General features: G+C 39.0%; 1 protein-coding gene and 1 pseudogene across 5 annotated transcripts in view; one reads left to right on the forward strand and one right to left on the reverse strand.

Moving 5' to 3' along the window:
* The window catches only part of ralyl.L (RALY RNA binding protein like L homeolog), a 387,429-nt gene extending 378,502 nt beyond the window's left edge, over nucleotides 1–8,927 (forward strand). For all 5 annotated transcript variants that reach the window (XM_041566531.1, XM_018268099.2, XM_041566532.1 and 2 more), the window contains 2 exons: nucleotides 1,192–1,247; nucleotides 8,462–8,927. In XM_041566531.1, the coding sequence (XP_041422465.1) occupies nucleotides 1,192–1,233 (42 nt within the window). In that variant the 3' untranslated portion in view covers nucleotides 1,234–1,247; nucleotides 8,462–8,927. The remainder of the gene's footprint in view (nucleotides 1–1,191; nucleotides 1,248–8,461) is intronic.
* A 7,434-nt stretch (nucleotides 8,928–16,361) lies between these two features.
* Nucleotides 16,362–16,486, reverse strand: LOC121394910 (annotated as a pseudogene).
* Nucleotides 16,487–17,723: the final 1,237 nt, after the last annotated feature.

The raw sequence follows: 17,723 nt of genomic DNA on the forward strand, positions 1-17,723 counted from the left end.
ACTCAATAAATGGAGATAGTATCCATTCTAATATACAAAACGAGCCGTTAATACAGCAGAAAAGTTTCTGTTATCCTTGCATTAGAATTAGGTAAAACTCTAGGCAAAGTAAACTACTAATTGGACTAAGTTTTTTGTGAATGTTTAGGCAAATCTTGTAGATACGTGGATAGGTTACATCTGTGATCATGTGTAATTTATCCATTTACTGTGCTGTAGGTTTCTATTTTCCTGTCTTTTTGTAATGTATTCTGGGAATCCTTACATTTGACCAGAGAACTCTTACAATTGTGTTTATTCCTTGAAGTCGAAAACATATAGAGGAAGAAGGCAAATTATTCAAAAACTATAAGAAATAATGAAGACTTAGGGGGTTATTTATCAAAGTCCGAATTTATCACAATATATTTTTTCCCAAAAACTCAAAATTTTGCCCGAAAACTTCGGGGTATTGCCGAAAAACCAGCGCACATCAAAAAATCATTGGGACTTCTCTCATTGACTTATATGCAACCTCGACAGGTCTGAGATGCCGGATTTTCAGATTCGGACTTTTCCATCCTCAGGTTTAGGTTTTTGATTGATTTGCTTTTTTGTGTCTGTAATAATGAGAAATGAACTGCACTTGATAGTAACTAAGCCATGTTAAGGTGAGTATCTTAGTATTTAAATGTTTTTCATGTATTCATAAGGCTGAAACCCGAACATAAAATTCAGACCTGAACAGACCTTACAAAAACCGAACTGTTTGGGTCAAAACCGAACCAAGGTGGCAACCCTAGTCAATACTCTTTGTATATTCTATGCTAGGGGGGACAGACACAAATGGAAGCCTGTAAAAAGTTCTTCAACTCAATAAACCTTAAAAAAAACACACTTGCTTTGCTTTTTGAAGTAACAATGTGTACATTTCTCAATGCATTTTTTTTTTTAAAAAAAAGGGTACATATCACCTAAAAATAGTTTCCCCCACTGGAGCCATGGGCTAACAGATAAGACCCTGTTGAGTGCTGTGGCCCTTCCACTAAGAGGGAACTCCGGTTGCAGGTTTCCATGTGGATTATTTGCATAATGAGCAAGTGACAGGTGCCCTATAATTATTATACATGTATTACTTAAATATTTAGCAAAATTAAATCGCCTGTTTATATTTAGCAAAATTAAATCTCCTGTTTTTTTTTCACCTTTAAGATGGACAATCATGTCTCAGATATAGAAGACACAAGTAACTGAACTATTCTTCTCCAGTAAGTATGTTGCTCCACCAAATTAATATATGCAACTTGTATAAGAACCCTTTGTATGGCCCATTTACCTCCTAGGGCCCTACCTGATTGTCCTGATGCACTTGTTCTGCAACTTCACGGCAGTATTTTGGGGCAAGATTTCCATCACTGGTTGCAGGGGTGCATGACTAACTCAGTCTTCCAGTTTATCAGATATTTTTCTGGTCAGTTCTAAGCAAAGTATCATCACAAGGTTTTCTTTTGAAAAATAATAAAATGCTGTGTTTGGAGAGTCCCCCTGACTTGGATGGATTCTGTTCTCAAGCTAGCTGGTTTATTAATACTTTGACCATGAGGAAGAATGATCTGATTGGTTATATGAGCAGTTCTTTGTTTTCCTGTGCTGTGAAGAGATATCTCTATACTTTCACAATGGTAACACCATTTTACATCGGTAAGTTGTTATGTCATACGTTTCCAAGTTAAAAACGCTGTGATTCCTTTGTTCATGGTTCTGACTCTTTGCGAGTTCAGAATTCATGGAGTTCGTGTCAAATAAACTTTACCTTTTTTACCTCAACTGATGTCCGGTAATTCCACAACGCTAACTAGGACACTTTTTTCAAATTCGTTATATGAGTGTAACATACTCGTCTATTAGGAACCATGGAAGCAGTGGGTACACTCAGATGCACAGGGAAACCCTGTGGATTCCGGTGTTCACCGACACCCTTTTGGGGCCCCGGGCATTCTGCTGTGGAACCTACAAGAAGTTAGTGCGTAAAATAGTATAAGTCCGTAAACGAGGTACCGGCAAGGATTAGGCAAGACATAGTCGTGAAATAGGCAATGAATAGTAGAAACGATTCGGCAGGATCTGTAAACAGAAGCCAGCTTGGGCACTGTCAAAATGGAGAATTGGCTTTCTAAAGGGGATTTGGTGACAAAATTCCGGGCCAAATTATGATATCATGACATTCAGCGTCATGATGCGAGCACCAGTGTAACTTCGAAAAATGAGACGTCAGCACCAGACGCAACTGCACCCAGTCAGCCCAGAAGAGGCGAGTCGTGGGTTAAGGATGCCGGGAAATTTCCCAGTGTGTCTTACAATGAGAAGTGCAAAAAAAATGTAATGTAAACGGAGATAGTTACACACACAGACAAAAAACCTTGAATGAAGATAAAAGTGAATTCTGTTGCTGAAATGAATGCCTGGTGGTGTTTGGATTTATAAGTAAAAATTAAGGTTTTATTTGTCTTTTGGGTAAGAACGAACCCGCTGTTTGCACCTGTTAATATAATAAATGTATATTGACTTCCCATCTGTCATATAATAATGGAAGTTAAATACACGTTTGCCTTCAGCTGTGTGACAGGCAATGCAAATGAAAAGCTTCCCTTGTCACCTTGAAAACAGCAAAATGCTAAGGTCCTGGGAAAAAAACATGATTAATTTAGAAATAAAGAGAAGAAAGCAGCTGAATATTAGCACAAGACCTTCACCTTTTGTACCCAGACATGAAAATGACAAAATGTGTCTCGTTAATTTTTACAAGGGAAATGAACGAATGTTAGTCTAACATTGTTAATGTATTTAGCCTATTTAAAAACAATGTCTGTTTATTCCATTTGCAGAACTGGGTGATTATTCACAGTAGCAGATATGAGTAGCCATGGAATCACGTCATGTGACATTTGGGTGGAAGTTAGAGGCCACTGTCCTTGCTCTATCTTGCAAACGGATAGCAATGGGGTCCGTTCTTCATTCATTCTTTGTATCATGCTGATGCAGTCGTTGAATTGGACGAATTTCCTGCAAATTTTGTTTTATTAAAGCGCACCAAACTTAACCACACCTACTTTTATATTCGGAGAATGGAAGTAGCAGGACCAATAAGCAACATTCACTTTTGAAAGCCATCTTTGTAGAGACTACATCCATTTTTGAAAACACATGTTAACGCTTAATGCTTTCTCCTGAGCAATGAAACAGGGACCCCAGCATTTTCAACTTAGATACAGTGACCCCAGCATTTTCAACTCTACTGTTAAAAATCAGGCACATGCTCCCCTTCAATCACTGGTAGAGTGGGAGCACAAACACATATCACAAAAAATACAGCTCTGGTGTACCAAAATAAACTATCCAGTCTGTTACTATAAGTAATAAGACCACTAGCTTACTTGGAGCCATTTATTACATTACCTCTGTTGTATTTAATCCATAAACCATGTTTATCTCATCAAATCTCAGTCCTGTAATCATAAGCCAGCCCAGATGCTTAAAATCACAGCAAATACAGCTATTATAGTTACATTATCTATGGCCTATGCAATATTCTGAGTCTGTGTCGCTGTTGATTCCCAGTGAGCAATATATGAAATCTATGCATTGTCTTTTAGCATATTTGTTAATGCTCAAAACTCTCTTTCCAGATATTGATGAATATATAAAGATGCAAAGTCACTGAAATATTAATGTTTTTCAGGCTTACCAAATAGTTTTGCTCATCTGTGTGATAAAGCTGTATAGTGTCAGGATTACAGGGATTAGTTTTGGTTCTGCACTGAGAATGAAACACTAAACAAATGCCTTAAACTCAGATGCACAAGAGTTGATTATTTAGCTCAGGACTGTTCATCTGGAGGTCCGATGGCTAAATGCAGCTCTCTAGGAAATTTTTAGCCGCCCAGGCTGAATAGCAGACCCATAGGCTTCTTTGAATACAATATGAATTTTAATGTATTAGAACTCCTAAAACAACAGGTAGAAAAGGTAAAAAATTGTTATTTGGAGAAACAGATTAATGTGAAAAAATGTATCCCCTATATAGGCAACAAACACTTCCACATTTTCTGAATGCCATTCAGTACATTTCCATTATGTGCATTAAATATTTGGCACAGTGGTGCCCAAAGGGTAACTGAGTTCTTCCCACTGTTCAGAATGTAAAAAAAATGCATCAAGAAATGGATGGATGTTCCTTCAAGTATTGTTTTAAAAAAGTTACTATTTCCATGGCATTATAGCATCATCCAGACTTGAGGTGGCAGATCAGGATGGACGATTTTTTATGAAAGTGTCAAGGCCTAACGGCTCAAGGAGGAAGTATAGACAGGCGTGCAGTATGCGGTACACAAAGGGGGTTATTTACTAAACAACAAATTTATTTCACATTTTATTAAAAAAAAAAAAAACCACGACCAAACTCCCATGGCCGATTTTAGCTTATTTATTAACACAAAAACTTGATTTAATTGGATCTAGGAAAAACATGATTAAATAAAACCTGAATCGCTCAAATTTTTGGGGGCTTTTTTCAGAATTTCTAAAATTTTTGAGGCTCTTTTCCCGAATCGTTTTACACCAAAACCCAAAAAAAGTTGGATTTTGAGGCTAAACCCAGCACAGACCACGAAAACCTCAAATTGGGATAGGGGCCTCTCCTATTGACTTATACGTGTCCTCAACAGGTCTGAGATGGCAGATATTTGGATTCAGGCTTTTTGTAGCATCGTAGTTCTAGTGAAATTTTAACATTCAGATTATAATAAATAACCCCCAAAGGGTTAAGCAGATCATGGTCAGTATTCAGTCAAAAGGCAAGGGCAGGCAGCAATCTGTGTAGTCAGGAGTCAAAGCAGAAGAGTCAGGAGCCAGAAATCAGTCTAATAGCAATTATAGGGCACTCAGGAACTCTCAGAAGATGAGCCTATATTCAGCATTGAAACCAGGTTACTGGCATCCTTTTTCTTTGAATTTCACACCAAGCCCAATGAAATAGGTGCTACAGTCTTTGATACGGAGTGGAGCGCTCCTAACTGGAGCACTCCTGACAAAGAGCAGACATCGCAACGGTTAAGTCTGGGTACCTGCGATCTAGTACATGTATAAAACGCTACACTAGAGTCAGCCAAGCTCTAAGTGCTGTACTGCTGGTAATCCAGTAAGTAGCCATGTACTGAGTCATGTTAGCGGTTAAAGATAAAGGATCGTAAATTCAGGCTTTTTAAGCTAGAAACTCCGGTCACCATGATGCATGGAACTCCCATTGAATACACATACTGTATAAAAAAAGATGACCACAAATGTCATTGCATTGCTAGCCTCAGCTGTGGTCTTTGGTATTGCTTATTCAGCATTTTTAATTTCTGAATCAATACAAGTGAGGTTTTTGAAATTCATCTTTCCCATGTTGTCATTGACATCAGCCTAGTATAACAACAGTTTAGTTAGAAGCTTAGAATTCTCATGCACTAAATTCAATATGCATTACAAAATGAAATCAGGCTGATTTGGAACACTGCTTCGACCCATGGCAAAATTGCACCAGAACAAGGAATGAATGGGGTTCCTTTAAGTACAATTATATGCATTTACCAAATTAAAATAAAATAATTACAACCCCTGACTGCAGCATTATGATCTGCCAGGGGATTTGGGCCTACTGTTTGGGGTCAAATCCATTGTTTTTTATAAAGTCTTTAAAAGGGTTGTTCACCTTCAAATTAACTTTCAGTATGATGTATAGAGTTATATTCTGAGACAATTTGCAATTGGTTTTAATTTTTTATCATCTGACATTTTTGAGTTATTTAGCTTTTTATTCAGCAGCTCTCCAGTTTGCAGTTTCAGCAATCTGGTTGCTAGGGTCCAGATTCCCCTAGCAGCCATGCATTGATTTGAATAAGAGGCTGGAATACAGAGAGGAGAAGCTTAAATAGAAAGACGAGTAATAAAAAGTAGCAATAACAAGAAATGTGTAGCTTTACAGAGCATTTGATTTTTAGATGGGGTCAGTGACCCCCCATTTGAAAGCTGGAAAGTCAAAAGAAGAAGGAAAATAATTCAAAACTTGTAAAAATAAAGAATGAAGACCAATTGAAAAGTTGCTTAGAATTCGACTAAAAAGTTAACTTAAAGGGGAGCTATCACGAAAATTTAAATTTAATATAAGCTTCAGCATACTGAAATAAGAAACTTTGTAAACACAATCAATTAAATATTCTGCATAGTTTCTGAAATAATCAAGTTTATCTTCCCTATTCCTCTCTCAACATCTGTTTCTCTTTATTCTGTCTTCATGCAGCAGTTGAGTGTCAGATAGTCATTGACAGTTAGTTCCAATATATCTTATAGGGGGGCTCCCTTTCCTAGCAGATGTATTAGAGCTCACTCAAATAATTGATTCCAGTACAAAGAAAATCTAACAAAATAACTGCCATTTGCACAAATTCTGCATGTAGAGAGACATGATAACTGGTGATTTTAATAGAGTGAGCTCTAATACATCTTCTTGGCAAAAGGAGCCCCCCTATAAGATATATTGGATCTAATTGTCAATGAATATCCGACACCCAACTCCTGCATGAAGAGAGAATGAGAAGAAACAAATGCTGAGAGAACGATGGTGAAGATAACCTGATTATTTCAGAAACAGTACAGATTTCTTAATTGATTCTATTTACAAAGTTTCTTATTTCAGTATGCTGAAGCTTATATAAAATGTTAATTTTTGCGATGGTTCCCCTTTAAAGGTGAACCACTGCTTTAAAATCTCTGTTCCTGGATGGTGATGTTATGTAGCCTGCTGTGGATTGCAGCCATCTAGAAACATGCACCATTGTGCGAGTGCTGACTTTGATTCTCTACATTATGGGATTCTCTGGTATTATTTACACTAATTTATCCCCATCAGTATATATATATATATATATATATATATTACTTTCAGCTCTTGGGCACTGTGGGCAGGCATTTTAATGACCTACTTCTTTCATTAGCAGCTTGCATACCTCTCATACATCTCAATTGATCCAGCGTTGTTTCATGGAATAAAGGTTTGCATCATTTCAGAACAGAATAATTCCCATCGGCAGTTATTGTTTGTCTCAGACCTGACAAGCTTTGATGTTAATGTTAATTTCCCACTTTTAATTAAATGTGTGCAAAAAAGGTTCATGCTGAGTACATCTTAGTTGCCCTATAGAGATGACATAATTGTCTAGTGATTTGCAATTGCAAATTGCACTTCGTTGTAGGTTTTTCATTAAAGGAATAGAACATAAAAAAAGGTTTTCCTGTGTCGAAAAATGTAAAAGGACTTATTTACAATGCCCCATGCGTGGGACGTAAAGAATGGCTGCATTTCTTTTTCTGGTGCAGAGACCTGCAGCATTCCCCCTGGACCGATCATTGACTGTAAAGGGTAGGACTCCACTGGTGATTTCCGCACGTTCCAACACGCTGCGCAAAAACGCAGGTACGTGACACGACTGTTGGATGCAGCGTCAGAAATCGCCCGTGGTGTCCTACCCTTAGTTAGAACTCAATCAAGGGTCGAATGAAAGAGAGGCTCCTACGTAAGTGTCCCCCCATCCATGATGTAAATGACATGCAAGTGAAGGAGCATCAGGGTAAATGCATAAAATAACATGCATTAACTTACATATAAAATCCACATTATTGCACAAACCAAAGCATTATCTACAAAAGGAATGGCACTAGTGATGGGCGAATTTATCCGCCAGGTGCAAATTCGTCTGCGTTTCGCCTTCGACAAATTAATTAGCGAAACTGCCGCGAAATTTCCCGACAATTCCGACGCAGGCGACAATTTAATGCACGCCCATTGACTTTAATGCATTTGGACAAAATAGGCATGCATCAAATTGTCGCCGGCATCGGAATTGACGCCGGAATTGATTTTGACGTCCGTGAATTGACGCCGGCATCAAAAGTCAAGTTTCGAGATTTTTTCGCCATTTTGTGGGGAAATTCGAAAAAATTTTGGCGAAACGGGACAAATTCGCCCATCACTAAAGGGCACCTCCCCATTTTCTTTTTGTACAAGTGTTGGACCTGTTATCCAGAATGTTCGGGACCTGGAGTTTTACAAATAGCAGATATTTCCGTAATTTGGATCTTCATACCTTAAATCTACAAGAAAATTATGTAAACTCAATAGGCAGATTTTGCTTCCAATAAGGATTCATTATATCTTAGTTTGGATCAAGTGCCATGTACTGTTTTATTATTACAGAGAAAAAGGAAATTATTTAAAAAACAAATCTGGATTTTTTCATTATAATGGAGTCTATGGGATACAGCCATTCTGTAATTCAGAGCTTTCTGGATAACGGGTTTCCGGATAACGGATTCCATACCTGTATAATGCTGACCGCTTCACAGTTTTATTTTAATGTAACAGTTCTATTCTTATGTTTTACAGGATTAACATGGAGAATGACGAGCTGGATTCTGGGCACATGTAAACAATTTGTAAAGGAACCTTGGGGAAGATCCATGAGAAATCATATTTTCTTTAAGTTATTTATGACTTACAACTGTATTATGGTTAGTTTCATGATAGACTTGACAACGTGTTTTTATCCACATCTTTATCATATTGCCATCCATAATGTTATTTACATGTTCTTCGCCATATCAAGAGGGGGGGGAGATGTACACAGATGTATATTTGTAAGAGCTATTTTTTGAATAGCGCATAGTAAATCTCGCATCCATGTTAGAGCTGTCTTTAGGGGGCCATGCAGAGGGAGCTCTCCCAGGCCACACAGGTCACCAATGACCCAAGACTATAAAGGCAACAGATTAGTACTGATATGGGACCTGTTATCCAGAATGCTCGGGATCTGGGTTTTTCAGGACAACTGATATTTCCGTAATATGGATCTTCATACCTTAAGTCTACTAGAAAATCATGTAAACATTAAATAAACCCAATAGGCTGGTTTTGCCTCCAATAAGGATTAATTATATCGAATATTTAAAAAAATGTGATTATTTGGATAAAGTGGAGTCTTTGGAAGATAGCCTATTTCTAATTCAGAGCTTTCTGGATAACAGATCCCATACCTGTACAGGTATAGTATAAATTATTCAGAATGCTTGGGACCTGTGGTTTTCTGAATACCGGGATCTTTCTATCATTTGGATCACCATACCTTAAGGGGCATATTTATCAAGGGTCGAATTTGAAAAACTTCGAAATTCAAATTCAAAAAGACCAACCAAAATGAAGTTTTTGGACGTATAGCTCAGTTTTCGATCAAATAGGTCCGTAATCGGTTGAATTAGAATCAAACGAATCGAATAGCGCATTCGATCAAATTCGAATCGATGTTTTTACTTCTTCAAAGTGCACCAATTGACTCCAAATAGGGTCTAGGAGGTCCCCCATAGGCCAAAACAGCAATTCGGCAGGTTTTAGATGGCAGATGGTCGGTTGAATTTTTAAAGAGACAGTAGATAATAAATTTCAATATTCAAACAGAATTTGGACTATTCCCTAGTCGAAGTACACAAAAAAATAGCTTGAGATTCTAATTTTTTGAATTTGAAAATTCACCTCGACCTTTGATAAATCTGCCCCTAAGTCTGCTAAAAATCATTAAAACATTAAATAAACCCGATAGGATTGTTTTGCCTACAATATGGATTCATTCATTCATTAGTTACCAACAAAGTAAGGTTTTATTGAAATTAAAATGATTTAAAAATGTAAATTGTTTATAATGGCCTTTGTTTAATTCACAGCTTTTTGGATAAAAGGTTCCAGATAAGGAATCCAATATCTGCACTTAAAGTATCAGTAGGGAAATTAGTTTCTGGGGAAGGGAATGTATAGTAAGTAATGATATGATAAACCAGTGACAGTTAGTGATGGGCGAATTTATTCGGCAGGTGTGAATTTGAGGCAAATTTGCGTATTCGCCACTGGCGAGTAAATTTGCGCAATTGCTGAGAAAATTCGCTGGTGTCAACTTTTTGTTTTTGACGGAGTCAATTTGGACGCCGGCGACAATTAAGCGAACACCCATGTCTGTCAAAAGTCGCCTGTGTCAGTTTTGACGCCTGCGAATAGTCGCAACAGTTTTGCAAATTTTTCGCCAGTTTTGCGACTTTCACGGGAAATTCACGAATTTGTGCCAAAGCGAAACAGGACAAATTTGCCCATCACTAGTGACAATAATACATTATATCCAAAGAAATATTCCAGCACCAATTTGAACAAAGTGATTCATTTGTTCCACAAAACAGGCAACATTTCGGGCTTAGCCAACATTTTACCCCTTTATGTTTATTTCAACAACAGCTGATGAGCCATAAAGTGGACAGTTCCATGTGCCGGCACTAAAGACAGTTCTGACTGGGGTGTAAACGATCAATTTCTAAACTGTAATTATTAAATGGTGTTTATGTGACTAAATTATTTATATACTGGTACATTTGCACTCTGCGCTTCTATTCAAACACAAAATCCATTCGATATGTAAATATTTTAAATTGTCAGTTGTAATACCGAGTGTTTACAGTATGGGTAAGATCATCCAATGCGCCGTTCTGTTTCTCCTCCCACTGTACCGCTTTGAGTTTATGCAGATTTATGTGTCTCGGATGTATGAAATATTGCTAAAATAAATGAATTTCTTGTAACTGACATTACAGGAAGAAGCATATTGCAGCATTCACAGAAACGTTTTTCATTCATTTCTGTTGTGTTGGCTGATTTTTTTATTATTGGAATGGTATTTTGGCCAGTAAAATGGAATTTTATATAGGCAAGGGATAAAAAAAAGACGAGATTTCCATTTATATAGTATATGGTCCTAGAACTAGCATGACTAGTAATAAGTCTGATCTGCTGTCACAAACTTACCTTATTGGAGCCTGGAATGGAGAAAAGAAGTCTCTCCTACACCCCCACTAATAACTGCTCCAGGGCAGGGTTACAGGAGTGGCAGAAGATACAATCGGTCTTCAATAAAACATATGCCATGCCATGAACTTAATTTCAATTTCTGAGCAGAGCAGCGTCACAAGACATCCCTTTTCTTGCTAAATAAATTTTCAGACGATTGTAGCCAGTTGGATGGATTGGACATGAATAGCAGGTGGAGCGGTTAAGCCCCCAGATAAAAGTGAAAAGACACTAGGCGGTGAAAAAGCGCACCCATTAATGCTCATTCATAGAGGACTTCTGTGTGGGGTTTGGCAGCACTCTGGACAAAAAAAATCTCCCATAGTTCAGGTGAGTACATGGCCCTAATGTGGCCTGTGCCCAATGATGCTCCCTAACATTTAAAGCATCTAAATGACGCACAAATGAGTAGACAGGCAGAGGGTGGGAGGGTGAAAGCCTATGTACCTCTATCAAACACTATATGGATTATATATTCTTTTACTTAAAGGATAAGTAAACCGTAAAAACAAGCGAATGTCAAATTGATGAGGGTGCTATTCTAAGCCCTTTAGTAATTTACATTCATTATTTATTTTCTTTTGATTCCAAGATATTAAATGATACATGTACTGTTAATATGAATTAATTTTGTTACAACGCCACCTACTGGTCACTTTCAGACCAGTCTGACCACCAAGTAGTCAAGGAAGTTGTCAGGAGAAAGAAACAGGCTGCTCTGATGTTCTTCTGCTTAGGAATAAAATTAGAAACATTTCTCACATCTTTCCTAAGCAGAAGAACAGCCTGTTTCTTTCTCCTGACAACTCCCTTGACTACTCGGTGGTCAGACTGGTCTGAAAGTGAACAGTAGGTGGCGCTGTTGTAACAAAATTCATTCATGTTAAACAGTACATGTATCCTTTAAAGGAGAAGGAAAGTCTTTGTGCACTCGGGATGCCAAATGTTAGGCACCCCCAAATGATTGTATTGACTTACCTGAAACTCCGGGCCGTTGCTCCTATCAGCAGGAAACTGCACCGGCCCAGGGTTATACCAGTGAGCACCATGGAGCTAATTTGAAGAAAGAAGAAGATCTCTCCGTGGTGCTCACTGGAATAAGCCCGGGCGGTGCAGTTTTCTGCTGATAGGAGCATCGGCCCAGGGTTTTGGGTAAGTAAATGCAATCACTTGGGGGTGCCTAACTTTTGACCTGAACAGGCAGCTTTTTCTTCTTTGTGTATCAGGATTCTACATCTTTATGGCATCTGTATGCCAGTTTTCTGATTGCTCACCCATTTGTACCCACTTCTTTATACTGATGGAAGTTCCATCTGCTTTATTTCTTGCAATTGCAAATCATTTTCTGAATTGGCATCTACATGCAACTCTGAAAAGACATGCGCATATCGTAGGTGTATAAAAATTATCCAGCAGAGCTACAGGATGTACCATCAGGCTTTAACCTCGACTGTAATCTGAAAAACACCAGCAGTCATACAATTACAAAGGATTTCTGCATTTACCAAAATAATATTACACATTTTAAGCTTAGAAAACAAATATATGCTTTATTTAAGGCTTTTATAGTTAAATAAAATACCCTCTTTTCCTATTTTTAAATAGCTTTTATTCGTTTTAGATGTAAACTGTTTCAAATTCCCTCGGAGTGATTGCAAGAGCAAATGTATAAATTAATTTGCAAATTTAAGTATTAACTCTAAGAGGCCTATTTACGAACATTCAAGTTTCTATTTTTTTTCTACAGATTTTTTTCTCTAAGGGGGTATTTACTAAAACTCTCATTTATCTCTTTTTTTTTTTATTAAATCAAGTCAGCATAACTCCCATCCACAAATTTAATTAATTTATAAATAATTCAAATATATATATATATATATATATATATATATATATATATATATATATATATATATATATATATATATATATATATATATATATATATATATATATATAATATCATACAGAATAAGGTCCGCACTCTCAGGACTTAGGAAAACTAAAAAATTTTATTCACAAAGGAGACTGACGTTTCGACCTCTACAGAGGCCTTTCTCAAAGAAAGGCCTCTGTAGAGGTCGAAACGTCAGTCTCCTTTGTGAATAAAATTTTTTAGTTTTCCTAAGTCCTGAGAGTGCGGACCTTATTCTGTATGATATTGTATCTAATTTTTGGACACTGCACCCAGGCATATTTGAAGTTTGTGACGTGAGTGCCGACTCCTCCATGGACTGCATATATATATATATATATATATATATATATATATATATAAAGTTCAAGTAGGACCCGCACTCCTTATGTGTTCCAACTGAGTTTATTAAATCATCACTCGTGCTTTCCAAAGTTTCGCCCCTTTTATCCTTGATAAAGGCCCCAAAGGGCTCCGAAACGTTGGAAAGCACGAGTGATGATTTAATAAACTCAGTTGGAACACATAAGGAGTGCGGGTCCTACTTGAACTTTATATGCTAAGCTTTTGACCAAGCACCCACCAGAGGAACAAGCTTGAGTGCAGTGAGACAGGGTAAAAAAGGTATAAAAGGGATGGTTTCACCCAGGGCGTAGTTAGTCGGTGTAGATAGGTAGAACTTAAATGGGGCACTAGGTGCCATAGCCAGCGAGGGCAAAGTTAGAAAGGGTAGCTGGCACCCCACCAAGGAGTAAGAGGCTTAGAAGCCATGGCTCGGCCACAGACAGGGAACAGAGAGATAGACAGGGCAGTGCAAACAACCCAGGCCAGTGGTGAAAATCCTATCCAGAAAAGCTAGGGGGCACTGCTGTGGTGGCCCACTGGCTGAAGGAGGGAGGTGGCACAACAGAAATTCCTACTGGGGGAGGTGGAGGGCTTGTAGGATGAACGGCGGACTGCCTGACCAGTAGGTGGTGCAAGAAAGGCCAAGAGGCAGGGTTCGCAAGTCCAGTGTTGTGGGGAAATGTGGAAAATACATTAGTCTGTAAAGAGGATATCCTGTATGCTGGTGGTGAGTCGATTTGGCAATTCTTCAAATAAAACAATTTTAAAGTTTTTTTAAGAATTTGGTGTAGTGTGCCTTTATTCGCTGGAGAGCCCCCTACAGGCCTCCCAGACAGAGCACTAAGCCACTGTGATGTTCCACTTTTGCCAGCAGCGAACGAAAGGACTCCTACCCCGGCCAGCACAATTCCGCCTGAACTAACCAAAACTTATATAACCTGGCAGATCTAGCTACCAGAAGTTCTTACATGGTTCGTCTGAATGACAATTATTTGATACTTAAAACTATATATCACAAGTACCCGAGAAACAAAGGCCATCTCTTAATGTTTAAAAGACACTCTGCTGGTTCAACGACTTCTGTATCCTGAAAACTGAGGTCTTAAATGTACACTAACAAAATACTACAACACTAGGGATGCAACTGACATTATTAGGGCCACATCTAAAAGAACAAACAAATGACCCAACACCTATATGGACTCTGGGGCAGATTTACTAAAGTGCGAAGTGACTAACGTTAGCAAAAATTTGCCAGCGTGACGTCATTTCGTTACTTCGCCGATTTATTAATGGGAGCAGTGGTAATTTCGCTAGCGAAGGAGATAGACTCTAGTAGTAATTTGCTCCCTTACGCCTGGTGAAGTTGCGCTCTGGTGAATGGACGTAACTATATAAATTCACTAATTGAATGTTACCTCTTGCGCCAGACTTGCCTTCGCCACCTCAGACCAGGTGAAGTGCAATAGAGTAGATAGGACTTCCTCAAAAAATAGTTGAAAATTTATCTAAGTTCCAAAAAACGCTGGCGACTTTTCATTTTTCAGAGTGATAGACTGCAAAAGATCGTAATTTTTTTTGGGGTACGCGGCTTCCCCCTACATTTCCTAACACATGGCACATAAATTAACACAACTTCGCTTGCCGCAGTAGCGCTAGCACTACTTCGCCACCATTCGGCTACTGGGTGCAACTTCAGATTTTAGTGAATTCGGATTTAAGTGAATTAGCGTTGTCCTGTCGAATCTACGCCTGGCAAAGTGTTGCGATGTGAGCAAAGCCGTCAATGGCGAATTATCCGAGGTTAGTGAATTTGCCCCTCTGTCTCTAAGACACCACACGATTGTATGACAGATAAAAAGCTTGACCATCTGTAAAACCTTGAATCATAACAATAGGCTTATCAGTAGTAGTATGTGCCAATAGATGTAGATGTCTGGCTTGTAGGGGGCACTGAGAACCCACCTAACTTCAGTATGATGCAGTGAGTGATATTCTAACACAATCAGCAATTGTCTCTCACTTCCCACTATCCATGGGTTTAGAGTTATTTAGCCCTCCACTCATAAATTCTGCAACTTCTGCAAGCCAGTTACTAGGGTCCAATTGCCCTTATAACTATGTATAGATTTGATTAAGAGACTGGAATATGAATTGGAGAGGCCTGAGTAGAAAGGTGAGTAATAATAAAATAGCATTGCATTTGTGTAATGAGACATTCAGATGCAGGTATATTAGACACAGATACAACTAAGTCACAAAAAATAACATGCGATACAGAGTTTAGATCAGCTGCTGCTTAAGCACACATATATATCAGAGCCTAGCAGCCCCCCTGCCCAGTGACCTGCACCCATTAGGGCTACTGATTCCAGGTGAGAAACAGCAAAATGGCATCACACTGCAGAACATAATAGGAACACACTGCCTGTCAGCCCACTTGGCTATCCATTAGGGCTACTGATCTCAGGTGAGCAAACAGCAAGAACTCAGCACAGTTCAGGTCAGCATAGGATCCCATTACCTGCCAGTCCAGTTGGCCATATCCATTAGGGCTACGAGCTTCAAGTGAGACATGGCTACACTGCAAAACAAAATGGAACACATGATATTGAATCATCCTTCCGAGTCCTACCCGAAGGCATGGGCTCCATTGCCCAAGCTGTTCCCAGCTACCGCCAGCGAACAGCTTGAATGGGTGGGTCCCCCTTCGCTGAAGCTAGGGAGGGCCCACCATCTCTGCCCCCCCGAAGGGGTGTGGGGGCGTTTGGACTCCCATTCGCCGAAGCTAGGGGGAGTCCCGTCTACCCTGGGTTCTGCCAAAGCTTCCCCCAGGGTGTGTCATGGCCTGCGAGTCCAGCCAAAAGACCGTGACCCCATCCAGGGTGCTCAAACCAGACACAAAAAAGGTGCTGGAGTGGGCGGTGCAAGGCCATTGGTTGCCTTTTGCAAGGCTCTGGTTGGCAGCCAGAAAAAGAAAAGACTTCCCGCCCACCTAATGGTAAGTGCAAAGGAAGTGAAGCTTGATTAAGCATGGGTGCATGTGCATCTCCCCTGACTCAAAATGCAAGTCAGGGGTCTCCCTCATGGGAGCACAGCGACCCAGCTTTCATCAAGCTTCCGCTTGTCAGCCTAGTCCAGAGGACCAATGGTTTCTCCGTTCTTCAGATAGGATCATAAGAACAGATACTCCTCTTTGGTCTTGCCAGCCAGAGGACCAAGTAGTTCCAAAGGTACTACACTTGATCTTAGCCAAAAGGCCAAGAAGCGATGGAACAGAATGGAACACATACCTTATCTGCTGCTCATTATACCAGTTCACATGGTTAAGCCTCACAAGCTTATGGAGAACAGCACTTACATGAGGCTCCTGGAACAGCAAACTGGGCTGCTCAGTTGGAGAGAGAACAGGACACCTCCATTTCTTATTGTTGGGAGTTGCACAGCCAGAGGAATCACCAGATTATACTTAGCTGGTGTCTGCACAGGTAGGTAACCAAACGCACCTGCTGAGGTTACACTGAGGCAAATTAGCTAATTAATGCTGGTGCCTCCTGCAAGGGCCCATGTCTGCAACCATTTCTCACTGAAAGGCAATAGCCCTAACCTTTTTTTTTTGTAGTACCTCAATCTTAGGAAAGTCTGTTGTTAGCAATGCACACCAGTGCCCTACTTGCTCCAGAAGCTGAAGCCTGGAAGACTCCAAAATATGAATTAATGTGCTGGGCAACAAAAATGTCCCATGGACCAAACACCCCTATCCCTCAGACGCCTTATGGGCAGGCCCAATGCTTTCCCAAGGTTAAAGAATTTAAAAAAAAAAATTGTTAGTATACATCTAAAAAGAAACACCAAGATAAATTAAACTTTAAAATCGCAAAGTCTTTATTAAGAAATAACTTGCCAAAACTCCGCTTGCAATCCTCTTCAGAAAGCGATCGGGCGATCCATCGCACGGCACTCGATCTCCCCCTTACCTGCCTTCCTTATAGGAGATAGCCAGGGAGGAGAAATCGAGCTCTGCGCGATGGATCGTCGATGTTGCCTTTTCTGAAGAGGAGCGCAAGCAGAGTTTCGGTAAGTTATTTCTTAATAAAGACTTTGCAATTTTAAAGTTTAATTTGTCTTGGTGGTTTTTTTTTTTTTAAATTTTTTGATGTTACTGGTCTTTTAAAAATAAAATGTTGCTTCCAATGAGAGCAGAAGGAGAAGGACAAAAAAAAAACGTTTTTTTAAACGATTTCCTTTTTCTCTGTAATGATAAAACAGTACCTTGTACTTGATCCCATTTAGATATAATTAATCTTTATTGGATGAAAAAAAGTCCTTTGGATTGAATTAATATTTAAATGATCTTTTAGTAGACTTAAAGGGGACCCGTCACCCAAAAAAATTATTCAAAATCCTATTTTATCAGATTAGTCAAGGATAATGAACTTTAATTACACTATATAAATTATTTGAATCTTGTTTCCTTCAGTCTGAGATATCAAAACTACAGCAAGCAGG

The sequence above is a fragment of the Xenopus laevis genome, chromosome 6L, assembly GCF_017654675.1.
Source record: "Xenopus laevis strain J_2021 chromosome 6L, Xenopus_laevis_v10.1, whole genome shotgun sequence".
NCBI lineage: Eukaryota > Metazoa > Chordata > Amphibia > Anura > Pipidae > Xenopus > Xenopus laevis.